This window comes from Pleurodeles waltl, chromosome 7, assembly GCF_031143425.1.
Source record: "Pleurodeles waltl isolate 20211129_DDA chromosome 7, aPleWal1.hap1.20221129, whole genome shotgun sequence".
NCBI lineage: Eukaryota > Metazoa > Chordata > Amphibia > Caudata > Salamandridae > Pleurodeles > Pleurodeles waltl.
Window position 1 is genome coordinate 192,208,004 of NC_090446.1, and position 24,201 is coordinate 192,232,204.

Consider the following 24,201-nt stretch of genomic DNA (forward strand, 5'->3'; position numbering starts at 1 on the left):
ACCTACCCAGGGTGTCAGTCATAAACTCTAACAAACTACAATTTAATGAACACATATTTATTTCTCTATTTTTAAATGTTCTAACAAACATTTAAAGCACTTTTTTACTGATCCCCAAAAGTTATTTCTCAAATTTGGCTCTACCTTAGTTAAGGGTTTATTGTCAGGCTAAATGTTTAGATATGTTGTCATATTGTGCTATTGAAATGTCAGTCCATATATTTGATAATGTTATAATGAATTTAATAATATATAATGGAGGAATTCAGTTACCCATTTATACCACTGTATAAGTCAGTTCAGGAGCTGGTCTTTTGTTAAAACGAGATTTTCAGGAAAACAGGATTCAAGACTGTGATGATGTTTTTACACTTAAGTATTGTAAATGACTAGATTTAGCACTCTCAAGGAATGAGATATCGAGCTGAGACAGTAAGAGGTATAAAACCGTAGCAGATTGTAAGATTAATTCCCTCTGGAAAACCTGAGACCAGCTCGGATTGTCTGCCTGAAAAGTAAATGCAAGGCTATGGTGTAGTTTTGTGAGGATTAAGGCCCGTATTTATACTTTTTTTAGCGCCGCATTTGCGCCGCTTTTTGACGCAAAACGGCGCAAACCTACAAAATAAAATGGTGTTTTGCAAGTTTGCGCCGTTTTTGCGTCAAAAAACGACGCAAATGCGGCGCAAAAAAGTATAAATACGGGCCTAAATGCATGAACTAGAAATAATCTAAATGATGAAGTATTGAAAATTGGTATAAACATCTATGTTACAACTATCATACCTTGACTCTCGCTCAGCATTTATATAGGATGGATAGAGAAACAGGGTATAGGTTCCCAATACAAAAAGGGGTGCAATTTTGCAATGTAGCTGTAGGCTACTTAGGGGGGAGTACTTTATAAGGATGGACTTTATGCTAAAAGGCTGTTTTTTTTACACCTAGGAGCATATTTACAAGTTTTTGGTGCCGGGCAGCAGCACAAACTTAGTTGCTGCACTGCCCATCATCAAAAGAAAAGGGAGGGAATGTGCTGCATCTATAAGCTACGGTGCATTCCTGTCCTTTTCCTCTGCACTGGTGCACAATGGGCTGCCACGGACCAATGCAGGTACCTTGCACCATGGTGCAAGGGTGTCTGCATTGCAGGGATGATTGTTTTTGTGCAGGAAGAGACACCTAACAGCACAAAAACAGTCACAAGATGTGTTTCCTTCTTCTAAGTGTGCTGCACAATGCAGCACACATAGGAAAAGGAAAAATGAGGAGAAAAAAGGTATTTCTCCTCGTTGTGCCTCCTTTAGTGAATCTGGGAAATGTGTCAAATGCCTGGGGTGTTATGTGGGAACATGCACTGTAACACCCATGGCACGCCTCCCTATCGCAGGGTGAGGCTCTGCAGCGACTTATGTTGCATTTGCCTCTGCATATTTACAAGGCCATGAAAAGCCACACAGGGTGGCTTTATGTGGCCTTGTAAATATGGCCCTGCAGTGTGGCTGCCAGACCGTCAATAAAAGTGAAGTTTCCGTGGTGCAGAGGGGCTTGTAAGTAAGCCCCCTAGCATCTTTAATAAGTTCTAGCCATCCTCTCCTGATTGCTTTTTTAGGTGCCAGCAAATGGGTGGTGTTTGGAGACATGTTGCAGCAACCTTCCCTTCTTCTAACCACATTTTGGAATCAGCAGTTTAGGTTTTTAAGTTCTACGGTGGACCACGGTTTTGCACCCAGATGAGTTTAGCATCTTGATAAGGTAATTAAGGAATATGACTCTCATGTGGAGTTCAGAGCATATGTTAATTTTTGTTGCAATATCTGTGTCTCTGTGAGAAATTGAGTTGTTCGTTGAATGGGGTAACCCCAGTTCAAGAAAGAGCCACAATCCCCATCAGGGTGAACAACTAAAGTGACTAAATTAACCTGCGTTTAGCCCCCCAGTCTCTTGGCATGAAAGCAGTCATGTTTTAATTAGAGGCAATGTGTAAATTATTTATGCAGCACACAAAGAGTAATAAAGTGAGACCACAACACAGGAAAAATCCCACCCCACTTTAGAAAAATAGAGTAGAATTTAATAAATTATTTGATACCAAAATGACAATTTGTAGAACTGGAGTGAATATTTTTTTAAAGTTTAAGGTAAAAAATAGAGCCTAAAATATAAAAGCCCCAACCACGGACAATTTGTAGAACTGGAGTGAATATTTTTTTAAAGTTTAAGGTAAAAAATAGAGCCTAAAATATAAAAGCCCCAACCACGGACATCTAGTTGCGCAAGACTGGGTGAAAGTCGAAAAATATGGCCGACTGCAATGGAGTGTGAGTCAGATGCAAAAAGTGCATTAGGCCTTGTTGGTGCTTACCTTTAGACTTAGAAGAAATTTCTAAGAAAAGTGTACTGAGTAGGTAAACTTCAGTTGGGCAAGGTGGCAGGCAGTGTTGGAGGAGGAAGCATCATTGTTGGGGAGTCACTGGATTAAGTTGTGGTGAAGATTTCTACGCTCGGACTCGGACTTATCTTATTTTTTGGAAGTCAAAAATGTCCAGTGGGACAAGGTTTTAGCAGAGGCGGAGTTGTATGAGGCCGGTGATCCCTTCAACGAAGGACCACTGAACAGGATTTGCTGCTGCGGAGAACATGCATAGTGGAAGCTGCATGAATTCAGGCCCACTGGCGATGCACCTTGGACTGATAGAACAGCAGGTTGGTCCTAGACTTCCCTTGGTTCTCAAAGCATTTTTAGCCAAAAAATTCCTAAGTCCCAAGTTTTGGATTTTGGCTATCTGGGCACCTTTAGCACTACTAACGGTCCAGGACTGTAGGGGCACAATTTGGAGGTTTGGGACTAACTTAGGCTGGGTCCAGGTACAACTTCGAGATGGTTGGGGCCTTTTCTATCCCTGAGGCACTGATCGGGGGGTCACCCAACTAGTCCTTGGATTTGCTTTGGTAGTCCTGGGTTCAAGTGATGAAACAGGGCTCAAACACCAGGGCAGGTCTCTGAGAGTTCAAGGCAAGCTCCAAAGTAGTCTTGTGGAATACAGAGCAGGTGAAAGCAACAGGCAGTCCTCTGAGAGTCCTTCACCAGTTTCAGAAAGTGAACTGAAGAGGTCTAAGGGTCCTATTTTTATACCTGGTACCTCCTTTGAAGTAGACATTTCTAGAGAATTTCCTTTAAAGGGCCTGAGGATTCCTGACTCCCCTGCCCTGGCTCCAAGCTGGCTGCAAGAACAATGCAGAGGTGATAAGTTCATTGTGTGAAGGCAGAGCATAGCCTCTTCTGTTGCAAGTGGGACATGTGCGCAGCTCCACCATCATCCTTCCAGTTGATGGCCTATCAAGGCACACCTAATCATTTTTTTGTGTGGCTGTCCGAGAGGAATAAACAAAGTCCAACTGACAACTACACCCAGTGATGTGACCCAGTAACAGGCTGCAGGCACCAAATAGGTAGGGCAGGAAAATAGTATTTTCCAAATTGTAACTTAAAATCCAACTTTACCACTAAAGCACATTTTTATTTACACTTTTTCAGACACCAAACATGATTGCTTACGTGTTCCCAATCAAAAGTTAGCACTTAATAAATATAATAAGGCAATCCAATGTTATCATATGGGAGCAGTAGACCTCACAGTAGTATATAAAATGTAGGAGTGTTTCACTACCAGGGCATGTAGAAACTTAAATGCATATGTCCAACATTTTAATTACAATGCACCCTGCCCTGTTGGCTCTCAAGGGCCTGCCTTAGGGGTGATGTATATGCAATAAAAAGGAGTTTAAGGCATGGCAAGGGGGGTTATATTACTGAGTCGAAATGGCAGTTTAAAACTGCATTCATGCAGGAATAGCAGGACTGGGGCATGTTTTCAAGGGCTACTTAAATGGGGGACACATTAAGTACAGCAGGCCCACTAGTAGCATTTAATTTCCAGGGCTTGGGTATATTCTCACTCATCAAGGGACCTATAAGTAAATTAAATCTGCCAATCAGATGTAAGCTAATTTTACCATATTTAAGGGAGAAAGCACACCCACTTTAACACTGGTTAGCAGTGGTACAATGCACAGAGCCCTAGAACTAACAAAACAAATTTAAAGAAAGTGGAGGTTAAAGGCAAAAGGTTTAGGGGAAGACTGGTCTAGCAGTCTGACTGGTCTAACAGGCATGCACACTCATTCTACAACTACAGGAGTTTATTTACACTCTTCTTTTTTGGTCTGTGGCTGCAGAAAATAAAGTGAGAAAGTTATTTGAATTGAATTATGCAAAAAGGAAGAATCAAGAAGAAATATACAAAAATGACTGCGTTTAACATTGCAAGACATTTCCTATTAGGGGTTTGAGCACAATATTTTAAAGGAAAGGAAGTAAAGAAGGAAGGGAGCAAGAGAGCAAGGGAGCCAGGGAAAGGAGAAAAGAAGAAAATTAAAAAAGTAGGTTGAATGTTATGCACATTTCACTTTAATAGGTGGCTTTAGGATTAATTAGAGATAAATGTATGGTTATGTAAGTATGAAATATGACTACATTTTGTTTATGGTTTAAGCATTTGCAATCTAATTTAGGTTCTTTTTTTTACTTTTTGGATCTCTACTGAATAAAAAACAAAGAAAGAAAAGAATGCTACAATTGTATGTAACTAATTACCATCAACCCAGTGCCAGAAGAATTCAGTAACATATTTTAGTCCTGAAGCTCTTCCAAGAATAATCAATGCTTCAATGTCGTAGGTATTTTGGATGAGGCACAGTGTGTGGTTGCAATGTACCAAGCCTGGTTCTGAATGCACTGGCACCCTCAGTGCTTTCATTCCATCAGTGTATACTGGCACAGTCTTTCCTGCAAAGATAAGAAAGCCTGTCTCATCACATCGGCAAAGCTAGTGGGTCTGAATTGTAAATTAAAGTGCTGGATGCTTCCATCCCTGCAATCACCATAGTAGTCTGGGACACTTCTAGGAACCACGGTGAGCCTCAGGGCCCAGGACAACTCATCACTGGGCACTGTTTTGCCTGAGCTGCCGGTGAGCAACCAGTAGAGGCCCCATGGCTGGGCTGGTATCCCAGAAGTTGAAGTGATGTCCACTATTAAACAACACTTCCTATTGGAGGGTGGAGTTCAAGGTCAAAATAAACAGCCTGATCAGTTTCAGGACTGGGCGTATTAGATCAACCTGTAGCACTTCTAAAATTAGTGGTGGCAGCGGGAGCGGATGAGCTTATTGGCAGACGAGGCATAGTCTGTAGATATTACAAGTGCAAATGTAGCCCTCACTGCCATCTGAATGCTATGAGCATGTGCCCATATTGGGGTAGTTTTGCTTTTGGAAGCAGAACAAATGACAAATCTGCCTATGATGAAGCCAAAATGTTCATTGTTGAATTGCTCACTTCCATTTTTGTGCATACTTGTCGAACCTTGTCTGAACCATTATATCTTCAATTGTGAGTGCTTAATTCTGTTTATATTTGTTTATGTTTATAACTTTTGCATGCATGGGCTTTTGGATGAGTTTGTTTTTACACTCAAGTCTGCTAGTATCCATAGCACTGTCTATATCTACTGTGTACAGTTTATTTGTAAAGCACTCTGATAATCTAGGGCCTTGCGCATACTATAAAAAACACTAAATAAATAAGTAAATGAACCACCTTTCAAGGTCCCTGGAGAAGGCAAGAGACCTCAAGGTGACAACACCATGGTCTAGACTACATGGAGCCTCTTGAGAGTGGGTATATTTGATCCACTGCTTTAGATAATCTGGGGTAGCACATGACAAATAATCATGTCGTCCAGAATTGGAAGTCACTTTTGGATCACTACTGATTTTCCAGAAAGATATGAGAAGAGACGAGACTGAAGCATGAAATGGAGAATTAGATTTTTTTCTAAACTGGCAATATTTCATTTGATTCCAATAAACTATAATTGATTCTTTAGCTCTAGATAAAACTCTCAAATATTCAGAAATCTTCTTTAGCCTGAATGAGACTGTAGACCACAACTACTGTAGACCACAACAAGTCTGATGATTAAGGCATATAACTTTCCATTACATGCATGTAGAGAAGTTCTCCCACTGCACAAAGATGTTTCTTCAAAGGAGACAGAATTTTAGTGAAAATCTTTGCAGCAGGTTTCTGGCTGTAGGTGGTGGGGGGCACTTTGGACAGGTAATGACTGGCAGGTCTCAAGTGCAGAGAGTGTTTGTGTGTTGGGGGGCAGAGATATGGAAGAGGGCATCTTGTATGTCTATTGTCTATGAAAATACCTGATTCACTGCAGAGTGAACTTTCAAAAGTAATCAGTCAAATTGATGTACAAATTTTTTTTATTAAATGTTCGAGAATGGAGCAAACCCCTCCTCCCAACTTCACTTAAGTGCATAATTATGCCTCCCTAGAAGAACGGAAGAACGTAAATACAAATTCCTTGTGGATCAACTTCTACTTACAAGGGTTCCTGGATCAGGAGACGGTTAGATCAAACAAGTGAATGACTTGAGAACTCTAAAGAGTATACCTTCTAATTAGTTTCAAGGCCTGTTGGTCTGAGCCATATTCAGCACAAATTCCCAAGAATGATTGGAGCCTATCCTTCCAGATGATGGTTCTGAGAGGAAGAAAGAACAGTCCAAGCATAGTCAAGTGTCTGGTATGACCATGGAAGACATGTACAAACTTTCTGTAGAAGGTTCGGCCCTTGCATAGGATCTCAGACTCTGGAAGGAAAACAATACCTGCAGTGTTATTGATTGTTAACTGGAATATGTTTCTCTAAGGGAAAGTGTTGATTGCCAAAAAATCCCTGGTATAAAGAATGGCTGTTCGGGTAAATACAGGCTAAAGCAGTAGATCAGGTTTGTTGAGACACTATGGTGCATACTGACAGCCAACGTTTAATTGTATGGTCCACTACTTCTAACACAATGTAATGGAAGGTCAATGAAAAATACATGTCAAAAATGTTTAGCTTACTCAGCCAATGTAGAAAATAGAGAAATTAGGAGGTACATTTGACACAGTATTTTAACTCTTTTGCTCAAATAAGGCTGTCATAAATTTTCAGATGACCGCATAGATCATCCACTAACTTCAACGTCTTGACTGCAGCAAATAAATTTATCTTGCCTTGGAACATTTTAAGTGGATTTTGCCTCGAAAATAATGTTTTTTGTTAGTCAGAATTAGCCCTTATTTAGCACCCAATCGAAGCAAGAAAACTGCAAAACAAATCAGTATTTGAAAATTGCATTGTTAAAAAAATCTAACTTTTTCTTGAAGAGAAAGCACTTTAATACCTTTTTTAGAGTATGTGTATTGTTCTCAGGAGGAGTTGGAACGTATTGTTTTTTAATGAGACTTTTATGGCGATATGCCGAAATAAAGTTTTATTAATCAATCAACATAAAATTCAATTCACTCTTACAGAAAATAATAATCCCTTCTTATAAAATAACAATAAATGTCAAGAAACAGAAAGATTGACTGTTTTGTCGAGAGGGGAACATGGCCGGCGGCAAGATCGCTGCGCACTGTGTATCCTACCTGAGCTCCCCGGTGGACGCAGCTCAGTTTTAGCGGCGGCTTCAGTGACGAAGTGCTGGAGGGTACCTGTCGTATTAGGTAAATGTTTGTGGGCACCAGCCCCACGACGACGGATGGTGGCTCGGGGAGGGCCACAGGTTGGACGCCCACTGCCCTGGAGCTTTGAAGGAGCCGTCGGGCAGCTTTGCGTGTTCCCCTCCGGGGGAGCGGGGGTAGAGTCAGCACCAGTCGGGTTGAGCTGGCTCTGGTGTACAACGCGAGGTTATTCTCCGACGAGCCTCGGAAGATGACTGAAGGGAGGGGGAGGCGTTTTTCCCCAACAAAAACAGTAAGATGCTCTGTTTGGGGAAAAAGCAAGCGAGGAAGCCATGAAAAAGTGGATTTACTGAATAAAACGAACAAAATAACAAACTTAAGCTCTCCTCTAGGAGGGGAAGGTGGGGAGGAGAAAGGAATACTCAGGGTGAAAGTTCCTTCGGTGAGGAGCTTGTGAGAAATCCAAGGAAAGCTATATTAAAGCACAAAACAAGCATTGGCAAAGCCAAAGTGACTCCCTCTGTTCGAGCTTATTTTAGGGCTCTCCGATTGGTGACGCCTGCTTTCAGTGCCAGATAGAGCAGGGGGTATCACTCTCACAGGATGGGGAACCAGTGAGGGGGGATTATACCCCCTGGACTTGAGGAACTACCTCAGGTTAGAGACTATTGCGATAGTCAGGCTGAAGATAGAGTGAGTGTGGAGGCCTAGGTGATGCTTAATTCCCCTGACCCTGGGGGCCTTTGGGGAGTACGGAGCCTTCCCTTTCTGTGGATAATCAGGGGCTGTTTGTGTTATCGGAGCCTAATAAATTGGAGAACATGTTCTTGGCACTTACATAAAACATATCTAAGGGGTTTGCGGTCTCAGAGGCTAAACAAGGAGAGATAAGAATGGCTTGTGAGTCGTTTTATCTTCTGGCTCATAGGACTCAAGCCCTTGAGGAGTCGGTGGAGACCATTAAAGGCAAAATAATTAGGAACAAAGAGGAAATTAAAGGTCTGAAGGAAAGTCAATGTAATAAGAAAAATTTTAACATTTGGAAAATTCATCGAGGAATAATTTAGGAATTTTAAAAGTGCCTGAAGGTGTGGAAGGAGACGATTTAAACAAAATATGTAGTTTCTCTTATCAAAAGAGAAATGCCTTTGGAGGAAACTGAGGCTGAGATCATGAAAGACAATCAGAGGATCCATAGAGATCCATTCAGGAGGAACCCTAATAAGACGAAGCCACAGACGATTCTGGTCAATTTTCAGACATATTAATTGAAAGAGAAAATATTAGTGAAAGCGTTGGGACCGGGACCCTTAAAAGTTGAGGAGTTTTCATTTGAGATCAGGTCTGACTTTTCCAGTGCAACATTAAATAGAAAGTGGAAGTTGGGAAAATGATTAGAAGAATTTAAAAGTGTGAGTGCAGTAGCCCAACTCAAATTTCCAGCAACTCTTTGTGTAATGTACAATAATAAAATGCACAATATGAGGGACCCAGCCTTAGCAGAAGAAGTATTAGAAGGTATGAAGAAGGGAGAGAGTGTACAGGTCACGCCGGTGAGCTCAAAGGAGCTCTAAATGAGACCTAAGGGTCTGTTAATAGGAGGTAGTGGTCCCCTTTTGTGGGGAGTGAGGGCTATGGGGCACAGTGGGGGTTATGGTGGGTGGGAATGGGGTTGTATGGAGGGGGGTGGTGGGGAGGAAGCTATAAAATGTTCTTATGCACCTCAGGCTACTCAGGTATAATTGGATAGGGTTATAGGGGACAGGGGGACGGGGCAAGTTTGCTGCAAATAATGTCTTGGAACGTCAATGGTTTAAGGGTACTGGCTAGGGCTAGGAAAATTTCGCTGTTCCTCAGGGAGTGTCCAGCACATATAATATTATTGCAGGAGACACACTTGACTAAAAAAGAAACTTCAAGTTTGTTTTTAAATCACAAATGGATTCAATGCTATGTTTGTGCAGATCAAAATTTTAATACCGGGGGGTAGCGGTTCTAGTTAAACAGCAGGTAAATGTAACCTTGCTATGGGCTATAACGGATAAACTAGGTAGATGGGTTATAGTTAATCTCTTGGTGGAAGGAAGGAAATTTACACTAGTAGGGTTCTATGGGCCAAATTGTGATGACATAGAACCTTTGAGAAGGGTTTTTGCATATTTCCTAAAGTTTTCGGATCCTATTATTATGGTGGGAGATTTGAATGTGGTCTTGGACAATAAATTGGACAGGTCAGCTAGATGTAAGTCAGTGGGTATACCAAAATCCCAACAGTATCTTAAATTATTGATGAAAGATTTTCGGCTATGTGACCTGTGGAGATTAAGAGCAGGCGAGGAGCAGGGTTTTTCTTTCTATAACAGAAAGTCTGGCTGTACATCATCAATTGACTATTTTTTAGTGGAAAAGTCTGTGTGTGGTTTGGTAAAGGATGTTGTTTACTCACCCGTACATTTGTCTGACCATGTAGTAGTGACCTTGAGAATGAGTTGTCCCCAGGAGGTAGGGGGAAAAGACGGACTCTGGATAGAGCATTGTTACTGGAGGAAGAAGTCATAGGTCCCCTTCGAAAGGACACTGGGGAGTTTTTTAGGATCAATCAGGGTTCAGCCCCTATAAGTGTAGTTTGGGATACTTTTAAGGCTGTAATGAGGGGGGGAATCATAAGTCTTGCTAGTTATAGAAGGAAGCAGTATAGGGAGCAATTGGAGGGTTTAGAGAGGCAGATCCGGTTATGTAATTCCGAATTGGAGAAGGGAGGTGACAAAGAGTATTTGAATAACAAGAGAAGGAGCTTGCGGCAGCAGCTGGAATCGGTCTTACAAGTAAAAATAGCAAAAAGATGGGAGGTGAGCAAGCAGGCCCAATTTGAGACTGGAGATAACATGGGGAAGTTACTGGCCTGGAAAGTCAAGAAAGATCAGGTACAGGGTAATATAGAGGAACTTGTGGATAGTTATTCAGAGGTTATGTTGACATCCCCGGATGATATAAAAGTGGCATTCCTAAAGTTGTTGGCATCTCTCTATGTGGAGGAAGGGGAAGTAGACGTCAAGGCAGTTGAGGACTGGTTAGATATGGATGCTCTCCCCCGCCTCAGACAGGATAAGCAGGCACATTTGATTAGACCTATCACGGAAGAGGAAATAAAAGTGATCCTAAAAAAAAGTAGTAAAGGGAAAGCTGCAGGCCCGGACGGTATCCCGGTTGAATTTTATCAAGTTTTGGGTGACTCTATTATTCCTCCAATAGCCCAATTGTTTTCAGCGTTTTTCGAGGAGGGCGTTTCATTGCCAGTTTCTTGGTGCAAAGCCACTATTTCTCTTATTTTAAAACCAGGAAAATCTCTAGTAAGATGTGAATCTTATAGACCAATATCTTTGTTGAATAGCGATTATAAAACCTATGGTAAGATTATGGCAGATAGGTTGAGTGGGGTAATTGGTGAATCAATTCATCCAGATCAGAAAGGTTCTATAAGAAATAGGTTTATGTATGAACAAACATTTAGCCTAATTGGTGCTATCTACTTGGCTACCACATATCAAGAACCGCTAGCAGTTATAGCTTTGGATGCTAAGAAAGCTTTTGACAGAGTTAACTGAAACTACTTAAATTTAGTTCTCGAACGGAGAAGCTTGGGTAGTAAATTTTGCCGGGCAATTCGATTGATTTATTAGGCACCAGAGGCAAGGGTTTTAGTGAATGGGAAGCTTACTGATTCCCTTCAGATTACTAGGGGTGCTAGACAGGGCTGTCCCCTCTCCCCCTTGTTGTTTGATTTGTATGTAGAGCCCTTTGCAAGAAGGATCAGGCGGGATCCAAATATTTCTTCTTTTAGTAGTAAGGGGTGGATGAGGAAAGTCGCCTTATTCACTGATGATCTATTAGTTTATACTTCAAACCTATCAGTTTCCCTTTCTGCATTATTGAACTTAGCGAATGACTTTGGGAGGATTTCGGGTTATCATATTAATCCAGAAAAAAACAGAGATAATGGTATGGACTTTGGAGGTTCTTTACTGCCACACAACAAAATCTATGAGGTACTTGTGGTTATTAATTGATCAGGAGGTGGAACGAATTTCAGAGGTTAATATTAGGTCTGTAGTAACAGAGGGGCATATTTATACTCTGTTTGCGCCAAATGTGCGGCAAAATTTTTGACGCACATTCGGCGCAAACACTGCCCCATATTTATACTTTGACGTCCGACCCCACGGGCGTCAAAGTTCCACCATGTGCGTCATTTTTTAGAAGGGGAAACCAGCCTTGCGTTAATTATATGCAAGGTAGGCGTTCCCTTCCAAAAAATGACTTTAAGGCCTGTGCCCCATATTTATACTGTGACGTCATTTTGACGCACAGGAGGGGGCAGGCCTTAAAAAACGGCGCCCAGCCTGATGGGCGCCGTTTTTTAACGCCTGGGTCAGGGCAGGCGTTAAGGGACCTGTGGGCTCAGAAGGAGCGCAGAGGTGCCCTCCCATGCCCCCAAGGACACCCCCTGCCACCCTTGCCCACCCCAGGAGGACACCCAAGGAGGGAGGGACCCATCCCAGGGAAGTTAAGGTAAGTTCAGGTAAGTATTTTTTTTGTGGCATAGGGGAGCCTGATTTGTGCCCCCCTACATGCCACTATGCCCAATGACCATGCCCAGGGGACATACGTACCCTGGGCATGGCCATTGGGCAAGGGGGCATGACTCCTGTCTTTGCTAAGACAGGAGTCATTTCAATGGGGGTTGGGCGTCAAAAAAAATTGCGCAAATCGTGTTGAGGCCAAAATTTTGCCTCAGACCTGACTTGCCCCATTTTTTTACGCCCAAGCTCCATTTTCCCCTACGCCGGCGCTGCCTGGTGTGAGTCATTTTTTTTGACGCACACCAGTCCGCAGCGCCGGCTAACGTCATCCAATAAATAAGGCGCCCGCATGGCGCTTTGGAATGGCGTTAGCCGGCATTAACATTTTTGACGCACAACTGCGTTGGCGCAGTTGTGCGTCAAAAAGTATAAATATGGGCCAGAGTGTACTAAGTTAATGTTAGGGTGGGCACACCTTCCTCTCACAATAATTGGAAGGATACATTTGGTTAAAATGATAATTTGCCTAAGTTGAATTTTCTTTTGAATTCTATTCCCCTACTAATGGATAACAGGCTCTTGATTATGTTTCAACAGAAGATTAACTCTTTTATTTGGGCACACAAAGGGGGTTATTCCAACTTTGGAGGAAGTGGTAATCCGTCCCAAAAGTGACGGTAAAGTGACGAATATACCACCAGCCGTATTACAAGTCCATTATATCCTATGGAACTCGTAATACGGCTGGTGGTAAATCCGTCACATTTGGGACGGATTACCACCTCCTCCAAAGTTGGAATAACCCCCAAAGGCCCTAGGATAGCATGGAAGAAATTACGTCAAAGGAAGGAAAAAGGGGGACTCACACTTCCTGATTTATAGTACTACGCATGGGCATTTCATCTTAAGAATGTTAGAATGTTATTTTCAGACCCAGATCGCTCGGAGGTTGGAGAAATGTTTAATTGTATGGTAACAACAGGAAAAGGTTCAGCTACTCATTTCTTATGTAAGTTTGGAGATCCCAAGTTTTTAAAAAAGTGAGATTGAAGATATTGCAAGATGCAGTGAAAGTTCAGTATAGGGTATGGCAGGTGGCTAAAATCGAGTATTATAGTCATTGGGTCCAGGTTTGGGAGTCCCCGGTACCGCCTGAATGTCTTACAGATGTATTGGCTTTACCTCTTAAGAGAGCGGGGATTCAAATTTGGGGGGATTTAGTTAGTTATGGCTTGTTGTTATTTTGAGCTTACGGAACAGACAGGTGGAAACCTTGCAAGACTGAAGTATATACAATTGAGAAACTGGTCCCAGAAGGCTACAGTTGGGGTTGGGGTTGGAAATCAGTTGGAAGACTATGGCCCTGATTCTAAGCTTGGCGGGCGGCGGTAGCCGCCCGCCAAGCGGGAACCGCCAGAAGACCGTACCGCGGCGGTCATTCTGGGTTTCCCACTGGGCTGGCGGGCGACCGCCGAAAGTCCGCCCGCCAGCCCAGCGGGAAACACCCTTCCCACGAGGAAGCCGGCTCAGAATGGAGCCGGCGGAGTGGGAAGGTGCGACGGGTGCAGTTGCACCCGTCGCGAATTTCAGTGTCTGCAAAGCAGACACTGAAATTCTTTGTGGGGCCCTCTTACGGGGGTCCCTGCAGTGCCCATGCCATTGGCATGGACACTGCAGGGGCCCCCAGGGGCCCCACGACACCCCATACCGCCATCCTGTTCCTGGCGGACGAACCGCCAGGAACAGGATGGCGGTATGGGGTGTCAGAATCCCCATGGCGGCGCAGCAAGCTGCGCCGCCATGGCGGATTCCCATGGGCAGCGGAAAGTCGGCGGTACACCGCCGGCTTTCCGCTTCTGGCCGCGGCTGTACCGCCGCGGTCAGAATGCCCGGCGGAGCACCGCCAGCCTGTTGGCGGTGCTACCGCCAACCTCCGCCATGGCGGTATTTACCGCCAGGGTCAGAATGACCCCCTATATAATAAACAATCAATAATGCATTAGAAATGTTTCAAGTTGGTATTGGGGTCTTGTGGACATGCTGGATGGGGATTTTAGCTTGTTGCATTCCATTTGGGGGGAAGTCATGTCTTCTGATCAAGTACAAAGTTGGTGGGAAACGTCAATGCGTGTCGTATATAAGGAAGTCAAATTAGCACCACTATTGAGGAATCATCTTTTTACTTTACATAGGGTCTTTATCACCCCAGAGAAGCTCTTGAGGATGAGAGGAGGGGAACTAGTTAGCTGTGCCAAATGGGTTTTTCCGGGGGCATCTGATGTTCATATGTTTTGGCACTGTCCATTGGTACAACGTTTTTGGGTAAAAGTTAGTATGGTTATCTTAAGTGCTATAAAGCAACAGATTTTACAGAGTCTCCCCATAGTAATCTTTGGTATTTCAGAAGAAAGGGAAGTTAAGAGTAGGGTGAAGAAGATGTTATTATGTTATGTGATAATTCTGGGCAGGAGAGAAATTTGCCGTAAATGGACATCTGTTTCTCCCCCTTTATCTTCGGATTGGTTTCATGCGCTTATTGGGATCTCAAAGCGGGTTGTGGCAACCAATGACTCAAATAGGGGAAAGAAGGCAGGAATATAGTCACGGTTATGGAATAATTGAGCACTGTAGAGTATTGCTTGATGTGGGGTGAGCTATGTAATCTAAATATTGTCCGATGATTAGAGGCCAGATCAACTCTATCCTTAAACGTAAACTTGTGCGTTGAGGTTAAGTGAGTGAGGTCTGGTCTCCCTGGCGCTATGTATCTCCATATATGAGAGAGGTCTTCTCTTTGTTTGGACGATATGGAGTTGTTATAGCCAGAGGTGTAGGAGGACAAAGGAAAAAAACAAAAAAAGAAACAGAATGATTTGGAAAGGAAAATGAGTGTGTGACTCATGAATGTAAATTTGGATGGAATCAGGAAATCGTTCTCATTTTTCTAAATTCTCAATTTGCAGGTGAAAATTTGAAATATTTACCCTATCTTCATTGTCAACATTGCTGCTATCACGAGTGACAGCACTTAATGAAGATTGGATGGTTAAATTAACAAACATTACTGTTAGTGCAATATTCAATCATAGGAACCCTTACTCTCTGTGTAAGTTGTAGAGAGTCTTTTCACTTTGCTCTTAGGAACTTCCTTAATACATGTTAAACTCTGAAATAATGATGAAAGAATAATGTGTACCTTTAAAAATGCAATATCACAAATATTGCCAGTGGAGAAGTATTAGAAAGTAGTTGGACCACTCAACTCACTTGCACTGACTCTAAGCTGCGATTTTTTATTGAATGAAACCAGAAATAACTATGTGTCAATGTGATTAATCATTTTGCAAAAAATGGGTTTATATTTCAAAAACACTTCTGAAGATTAATCTACTGACATATTGCAAGTGAACAAAACTCTTTCGAGGATGGCTGGAATAGGAGGTGGAAAATTAGAGCACGTTATCAAGCAGAGTGGCAATTTTTTGTAGTGAATTAGAATGACATATTAAACACAAAATATAAAAATGCATATTACCTGACTGAGCATCGTTTGTGATTCTGTTCTGTTGTTGGTCACAGATCCATTGGTCGCAGCATTTTCCTGGCAGTTGCACACGCCTTGGTGATGGACACTCTGAAGTGGGCAACTGAATATTGTCACTGCAGAGAGGAGTGCAGGTGACACCCCCATCAGAGCAGACACATTGCATCTTACAGGTTGGTTGAAAGACCTCTCCATTTTTGTATGTTTTACCATCGATCTCACAATTTCCATCCTCTTCATCTGTAATCGATGTTAGAGATTTTAGTATAATTAGAGATGCCAAAAAAAACTTGAATTGCCTTTAAACTTTAAAAGCTGACCCCTCTGCATAAACATTACTCTAACCATTAGCCCACCTGGACACATTTGATTTCAGCTTATAGTAATAATTGCAAATGAATGTGTTATCTGACTAAACAGTAGGACGCTCTCGCTGAAAATGGCCCTCAGGCTCCAACAACAGGTGTGAAAACCCTGTATGTCAATGAAGAAGCAATCCAGAACACAGTGGCGGCCACCGATAATCTCAAGGGGGGGCTTTATGTTGGGTGGGGCTAATGGGAGGGGGAAATAATAATAATAAAAACAATACCTATCCTGCCGCTGCTGGCCGCCTCGCTCCTCTTCTCACTCCTGATGTTGTCCCAGTAGTCCCTGGGACACCAGCACCGGCTCCCCCACACAATCCTGGCACCGCTCTCACGCTATGCTTAGCATGAGAGCAGCGGCAGGATTGGTCTGAGTGTTGTGGTCTGCGGCTCAAGCATTGAAATTTGTGCTGTTTCTCCAACCCCGGCTATGGAGAAACCTAAGTGCGCATGTTAGCTTGGCCGGCTTAAGATGGCCAGCCAAATTGTCATGTGCACTTAAGTGCACTCCACTCCTCCACCCCCCCTTCCGTGACCCACCCTTGCCCCTCCCCGCAAATGCTGGCTGAGCCAGCAGCTGAAAAATAAAACAATAATAAAATATTGTTTTATTTTTTCAGCTGCTAGCTCTTAGCCAGTGGTGGGATGCTCCTTTGCCATTGCGGAGGAGCCGCCACTGCCAAAACAGGAAAAACACACACAGAAAAGCTATTCAAAGGGTGATTAGATAAACTGAATGACACAACGTGTTTAGGTACCCAGACTAGTAGTAGTAATTGACAAAGGCTACTTTGCCAAAATGCACAATGTCCTACAATTTAGTCAAATCCCCTTTCTTTTGTGTTTTCATGAGTATGCTTTTCCTATTTTGCATTGTGTTTTAAATATGATACGAAATAAAACATTTTTCAATTTCATTAACGTGGTTATTTAGAGTGTGGCAGAAACAAGACATGCCAATGTTTGATCCGTGTCACGTCCACCATGTTTAGAGTGCATATCTAGTTACATGCTAAAGAGGGTGGTAAGGACATCTGACAATTGTTGCCAGTCTTTTCAGTAAACCCTAAACAACTGCCAAACTAATTTCATTATTTTAATATACTTGTTAAAATCTATACATGGAAGAAGTGAAATTAAATATATCTATTGCTAACTAGTACAAGGTTAGACATCTGCCAAATATGTTATTGTTGGGTATTACTTAACCAGTAAGTAAAATAAAAGTATGTGGCACATAAATTGTTATACAAGACATGTCTCAGTCAGATGTTTTCCCTAAGGAAACACACTGGCATCCAGTAACACCCATACAATTAAAATCAGATTACATGCTTAACATGACAGGAGAGAAAGGAGAAGCACTTGTGAGCATACATCTAAATGTATTGAGAATTTCTAAATAATTAAATAAGAGCTGGGGTTCTAACAACTAAGGAAAAATCTGCCCATATGTTTTTCTGTTGCAAATCTACTGTAAAAGGCTGTAAACATAGGGGCATATTTAAGAGCCCCTAGCACCATTCCAAAGCCACATTACCATAATTTTTTTATGCTAATGTGGTGTTAGAAGGCCAAAAACGCAGCACCATAGTTATAAAGTGGAGCAATGCATGCATTGCACCACTTTGCAACCCTTGGAGCTACATTATGCCTGTGCCAGGCATAATGTATGCAAAGGGGGAGTTCCCCCGTGAGGGGGGTAAGAAAAAATGCCGAACAAAATGAAGCAAGGAAATCTTTTAGATTTCCTTGCTTCATTTTGTTCGGCATTTTTAATGGAGGTTTCCATTGCTTACAATGAGCCTCTGGGTGTTTTACAGGATTAGCATCAGAAATTTGTACCCTAATCCTGCAAAGTTCCAGACTAGGGTCAAAAATTCAGCCGCTAGTCCGCCCCAAATACAGCCACAAACATGGTGGCGGTAGGGGTTGTTAGGGATGCAGTGCCACTTGTCTTAAATATGCCCCTAGGTTTTTGGACTCTTCTCTGAGGATTTCTTAGTTTTGATTTTCGGTGCTTGAAAATTAGTTGAAAAAGTGATGAATTTTTGAGGTTCTGAAGGTTAAATGCACAATATTTAATGATCATGTAGCTGCTTTCTAAAATTACACTTTTAAGGATTCCATGTTTCTTTGAGAATGATCCTGATATCCAAATTATGTGTAAATTACCTGGTTCTTAATGATAAACCATCTTGCAAGTAAGAAAGAAAACATTCTGTAAAGCACACATAACTCAGGCAAATATCAGAAATTGTTTATCGAATAATGCTGCAAGAAACATTTTCATATGTTTGAAAATGGGTTAATGGCAAGGGCAGGTAGGTACCTACACTTAGCAATAGGCCACCAACCTCCACTTAGGTCTCAGTAAATTAAACCCAGCTCAACCCTTGGTAGCTTGGCAACGAGCGTCAAGGCTTAACTTAGGAGACAGAGTGTAAAGCATTCAAATATCACAAAACAGTCAATAAAACATAGGAAACAGTTTAAAAATCCAAAACCAATTTATAAAAATAGATTATATTTTTATCTATAAAATAAAATGACACAAAACAAATAAAATCGGATAAGGGGAACCAGAGATATGAATTTTTAAAGAATTATTGTTTTCTAGTGCCTAGAAACAAAAAGCGCCAATCTGGTCATCTGGTCGCACCTCGACCGGGGCAAAGTCAAAGTTTAAGGCCGACCGCGATGGAGCCCTGCTCGGCTACAGCTCTCGGGAAGCCTCGGTCAAAAGTTTACCTTTGGACTTAGTCTCTTTTCTGAAGATTTTCTTCAGCGGGACGAACCTGCCAGTCCAATCCGACCTCCTGGAACTCTTCTCCTGATAAGCGTTGCGGGAACCCTCGGTGGAGATTTTTGCCTTCGGACTTAGTCGTTTTTTCGAGGTGAAAATCCTTCGACCGGGATAAACCTGGATCTTGATCCGACATCCATGGAGCCCTCCTTGGATACGCTGGCTGGGAGGTCCCGGTCAACTTTTTACCTTCGGACTTAGTCTCTTTTTCAGAGATTTTCTTCAGCGGGACGAACCTGGAAATCAGGCCGGGTCGCGGTTGAGGCAAGCCGTCTAGAGTTGCCGTGGCGGGTCGGTCCCTCTATAGAGCTTTTTTTCAAAAGTTCTCCAAACTTCTCCAAACTTCTGGGGCTTCTCCCAGATGTTCTCTTAAGGTTCTTTTGGGGTCCACAGCTCACCCCAATGGTCCAGAAGCGCTAAGATGATCCTTGCGGGTGTGGACTACAACTCCCAGAATGCACCTGGCGTTAACGCCTTTTTGGCCACTGGACAGTGGTCAGCTGGTAGGTTTCTTCAGGAGTTGGTGCAGGGGACTCTGGTTAGCAATTTTTCACCTGTAGCAAACAGGGAGTCCCTCCTTGAACCAGTTGAAGCCAGGCAAAGTCCTTCTTGTGGTGAAGCCCAAGTGTGCAGCTGGTGCAGTCCTTCTGAGTGCAGGTTCCAGGTGCAGGCCAGGGGTCCAGCAGGGCAGTCCTTCTTCTCCTTTGGTTCTTCCTTGTTGGACGTGGTAGGGAACTGAGGTGTGGGTGCAGTTGTATCCTTGCTCCTGAATGAAAAACAGGGGGGTCCTGATTCTCCAATCAGGTGCAGGGTCCTTCCCCCTGTGATGACCACTTCCTGGGAAGTGTGGCAAAAATCAATTCCAGGAGACAACATTCTTCAAAAATCCATCATGGCTGAATCTGATTTTTGGAGGTTACATCTGGCTGAGCCCACCCACTGGTGTGGCTAAAAATCATAAACACACCCCTCTCCTGCCCTCTCCTAATCTAATCAAGGGGGCACCTAGTTGTCTGGGGTTGCAGGATGTGGGGGTGTTGCTGGGGTGCTCCAAATGTCCTTCTCTGCCTTTGAAGACCAGTTTGGCAACCCTCCCCCTTCCTGCCTCACCATCTGCTGAGGGGAAATTCCCTCCCACAGGCACATCTCTTTGTGTGAAGCCAGGCCACTTCACACCTCATCAAGGCAGCCTGGCCAGGCTGCCAGAGGCTGGCCAATCAGAGCACAGCAGCAAAAACAATGCAGGGCTGAAATTGGCAACTTTTCAGGTAAAGCTTAAAACTCTTTACCTGAACAAGTTATATTAAATCCAACAACTGGAAGTTGTGGGATTTATTATAACAATTAATTTGATACCAAACTCATTGTATCCATTACTTAAGGGGACTTTTAGAATTAAAATAAAGTCTCCCCATTCTAGCCTATGAAGGCCATTCACTACAATGAGGGGAAAACGAATTTGGCTGTTTTTACCTCACCAGGGCTTATAAAACTATTTGTATAAGGTCCCTGCTTATAGTTACATGGCACCCAGCCCTATGGGCACATAGGGCACACCTTAGGGGTGACTTATATGTAAAAATAAGGTAGTTTAAGACTTTGGAACTACTTTTAATTCCAAAGTCGAATTTGCATATAACTTTAATTTAAAAGCAGCCAGCAAGGCAGGCCTGCCTTTAAAATGACACTGGGCACCTCAGCAGTGCACCTATAGGTGCACTACCTATGCTGTGGTCCCTAAACCTACATACCCTACCATATACTAGGGACTTATAGGTAGGTTGACTTAGCCAATTATAATTAGCCTAATTTGCATATTGGTTTTACACAGAGCACAGGCCCTGGGACTGGTTAGCAGTACCCAGGGCACCATCAGAGTCAGGAAAACACCAGCAAAAAGTGGAACATGGGGGCAAAAAGTTAGGGGGCCTCTGCAATCAGCCCTCTTTTCTTACATCATACATAAAAGCAGTGCTAATATTCGTCAAGCTGGGTAGACCTATTACGGAGGTGAGTTATATATTTAAAGTTAAATTCCTTACCCACACACTTCAGTTGTCATTATTTCCCAACTGAGCTAGTGAGCCGTACAAAGAATCTATATTGCGACCAGAAACTAAACGATACCTTTTTTGCCAGTGATCTTAACATAGCCATGAATCCTGACAAAATCCCCAACACTTCCTATTAGACGCATCTATAATTATATGGAGCAAACTGACCCCATATTAACGTTCTATGAAAACAAACACTATATAAGTAAGCAGTTGGCATTGATGTACATGCTAGAACATAAGAGAACTAAACATAGAGACTCTGCAACCGAGAGATAGCATAGTACTACAGTTCAGAAATACAGATATGGACTGAAAAACAAGGAATACTTTTTTGTATTCTCGCTTAATGCATTCCCATGGTTTTCACTTTTCGGAAGCATATCAATCTTGTGCCGAAACATTTTGCTTTAAATCAGCCCCACACACATAATTTTGACTCGCATTGAGTTCGAATTTATATTTGGTCTGACTGTTTTGTACCATAACTCTTTCTGAAAAGCACTCTATTGATTTTGCCCTTCACTTGAGTTTGATTTCCTGGTATCAGATGCTAGAGAAGAGCAATAAGGCGGCTAAATCATTCATTTGAATGATTAGTCTAGGTTAGTTTTGCTGGTACAAGCAAGGCCCATATGCTGGTGAATTTTCACAAACTTTTGTTGACTTATATGTCTGTGATATTTTCAAATACATTTACCCTAGGCTGTTGGGCATTCTGTTAAATTACACAAGATACATCCTGATAATTGATTAATTATAGCCTTTAATAATTTTATTGGTTTAAAGAATGCAACATTGATTATAAACTCGTTGTGTGACAGGTCTAATGTATTACAATATCTTTACAATCAATGTGAAAGTGGGAAATATAGTTTAATGCCACAGTGCCTTATATTAACACACAGGGGGGTATATTTACAAACCCCATGCGCCACCTTAGCAACATTTGTTTTACACTGAGGCGGCGCTAATGTAGCTTTTCTGCTGTGCCAGATTTACAAATTGGCGCAATGCTTGCATTGCACCACTTTGCAACCCCTTGCGCCACATTCTGCCTGCACCAGGTGAGGCCCGAAGAAAATTACGCAGTGAAATTTACAAGATTTCACTGTGCAGTTTTTCCAACATTTTTAACACCTGCTCATAGCAGGCTTTAAAATTTTGCACCCACTGTAGTCAATGGTGCTCCCTGCATTTTGCTGCACTGGCATCAACATATTTGAGGCTAGTGTAGCCAAGAGCCACTATAGAATCCAAAATGTGGACGCTATTTTGCTAAAGACTGCCATGGTGCACTGTATGATAAATATGGCGCAACCATGGTGTCGTTAGGTGGAGGTTAGCAAGAAACGTGGTACATCATCTATGATGTGCCACTTTCTTGTAAATAAGTCCAAGGGTGTTTCGATTACACAAATCCTTTTGAAAAAAGGTATGCCAGTGGCGCCATGCCTAAACAATACCTTGATGTGTCTCACATTATGTGAAAGTGGGAATGCACATATTACTTTTAATACATGTTCTCAACCAGCTTTCAAAGTTGCATGTAAAACCACTAGTACAGGCGTTCTTAGTGGGTTGGAGTCAATACAGATGTTCATGGTATTCATGAGATAAAGAGCCAATTTATAGTTTGTCAGAGAGTGTATTCCACCACAATGTTGATGAAGGATCCTTTATGCCAATCCGAAGGTCCATCCACCATATTTATAAATGGGCTGGCCTTCAGTATGTCAACAGTGTAGACTCCTCCATCTCTATCAGGAAAATACACCTCTGGGGGCCCAACAGAGTTAGGGCCATTTGTCTGCTCACTCTAATTAGAGAGGGCATACAAATGGCAAGTTACACAGTCTCTCACCACTCGGTGAAACCTGGCACCGAGGGGCAGTGAAAACTGTAAACATATCCCAATACCATGATAGAAACTACCATCTCGAGGGGGTTCACAGATTTGTTTTTATTTTCAAAAAGAAAATTCTGACATGGGATTTTCTTCTTGAAAGTAAAAACAGCATTGAAAGTTTGGTGTACAGCCCCATCATGTTGACGAAGCATCCGTCAAGCTTTTAATGCATTTACAGGAACCGCTGTGATGGCGGTTCCTGTAAATGCAAGGGATCTTCACTGGACTGACAGACATCTCTAAGTTTGGCAGTCAGGATTCCCTCAGGGTGATGGAGTACTTTACTACATTGCCCTGACAGGGTAAATTACTGTCCGTCAAACTATAAATGAGGCCCAAAGTTATACCCAATTAAAATAAATGTGGAGTCCAACTTAAAGTTTGACGGACAGAGTACGCCATCGCATAAGAAACGGATTACCCTGTCATCCAAACCCTTGTACGCCCACTTCATTTAGTTATGGACAGGCCTTCCATTGACAGAGTCCCCGTGGGCTCCGTCGACGGAAAATGTATTTGAACACCCTTGGGTCTTTAGAGGAAAGACATTACACCACCCACATTCATGCTTCTTAAATTTCAAAAGCCAGCACGTAAAATGAAATCCATTTTTGTATAACATTACTGTGTACACTGTATAATGATACAATAAGTGCTTACCGTTGCAAAGGCCTCCTTTTCCCATGTAACCTGCGGAATAATCACAAAAGAGTCCTTGTTCATGGTGACACACATACACTTGATTACAAGCTTCTCCATACTGCCGGGCACATATCCTGCAGCACCCACAGCCATCCAGGACTAAAGGGACTCCAGGAGCACAGCGCGGAGGCACCCAGGGGCAGTAACATTGCTCACGGCAGAGCTGCGCACAGACCTGAAAAGAAAATGCAATGTGCATGTTTAATCACATTTCAGTTGAGTTTTCTGGAAAGGTCAAAAGATGAGAAGTAATGTCTTAGCCACATCGTATCCATGCTCTTTCCTGTCAAGTGACCTGATTAATTTAGAACACTACTTCCACCTGCATAATCTCCTCATATCTTTAGCATCACATTAAGCGTCTCTATCCATTTTGCAAACCAAATACTTCAGCTGGTCAAGAACTGCAACCACCACCAGGGCTCGCACGCCCCCTTCACCCAACACACACGTCCACCACTTGACGCCACACGCCACACAAGTTTTATCGCACAAAGGTTTTCCAACAGAGATGATAAAATGCTTTCACAAAAGTCATGCTACAAAGCCAAATAAAAAAACATCCACCTCTTCTCTCCATCACTGAAGTCTCCTCTATCCTTCCTCAAGTCTCCTCTACCCTACCTCATTCTCGCTCGAATCCAG

The 24,201-nt window shown here is 42.6% G+C and overlaps 1 protein-coding gene across 1 annotated transcript in view; it reads right to left on the bottom strand.

Annotated features, from left to right (window-relative positions):
• The window catches only part of CCN5 (cellular communication network factor 5), a 168,507-nt gene that overhangs the window by 138,689 nt on the left and 5,617 nt on the right, over positions 1-24,201 (bottom strand). Inside the window, exons 2-3 of the mRNA XM_069201955.1 lie at positions 23,515-23,731; positions 15,709-15,957 (exon numbers count right to left, since the gene is read on the bottom strand). Coding sequence (XP_069058056.1) covers positions 15,709-15,957; positions 23,515-23,731 — 466 coding nt within the window. The remainder of the gene's footprint in view (positions 1-15,708; positions 15,958-23,514; positions 23,732-24,201) is intronic.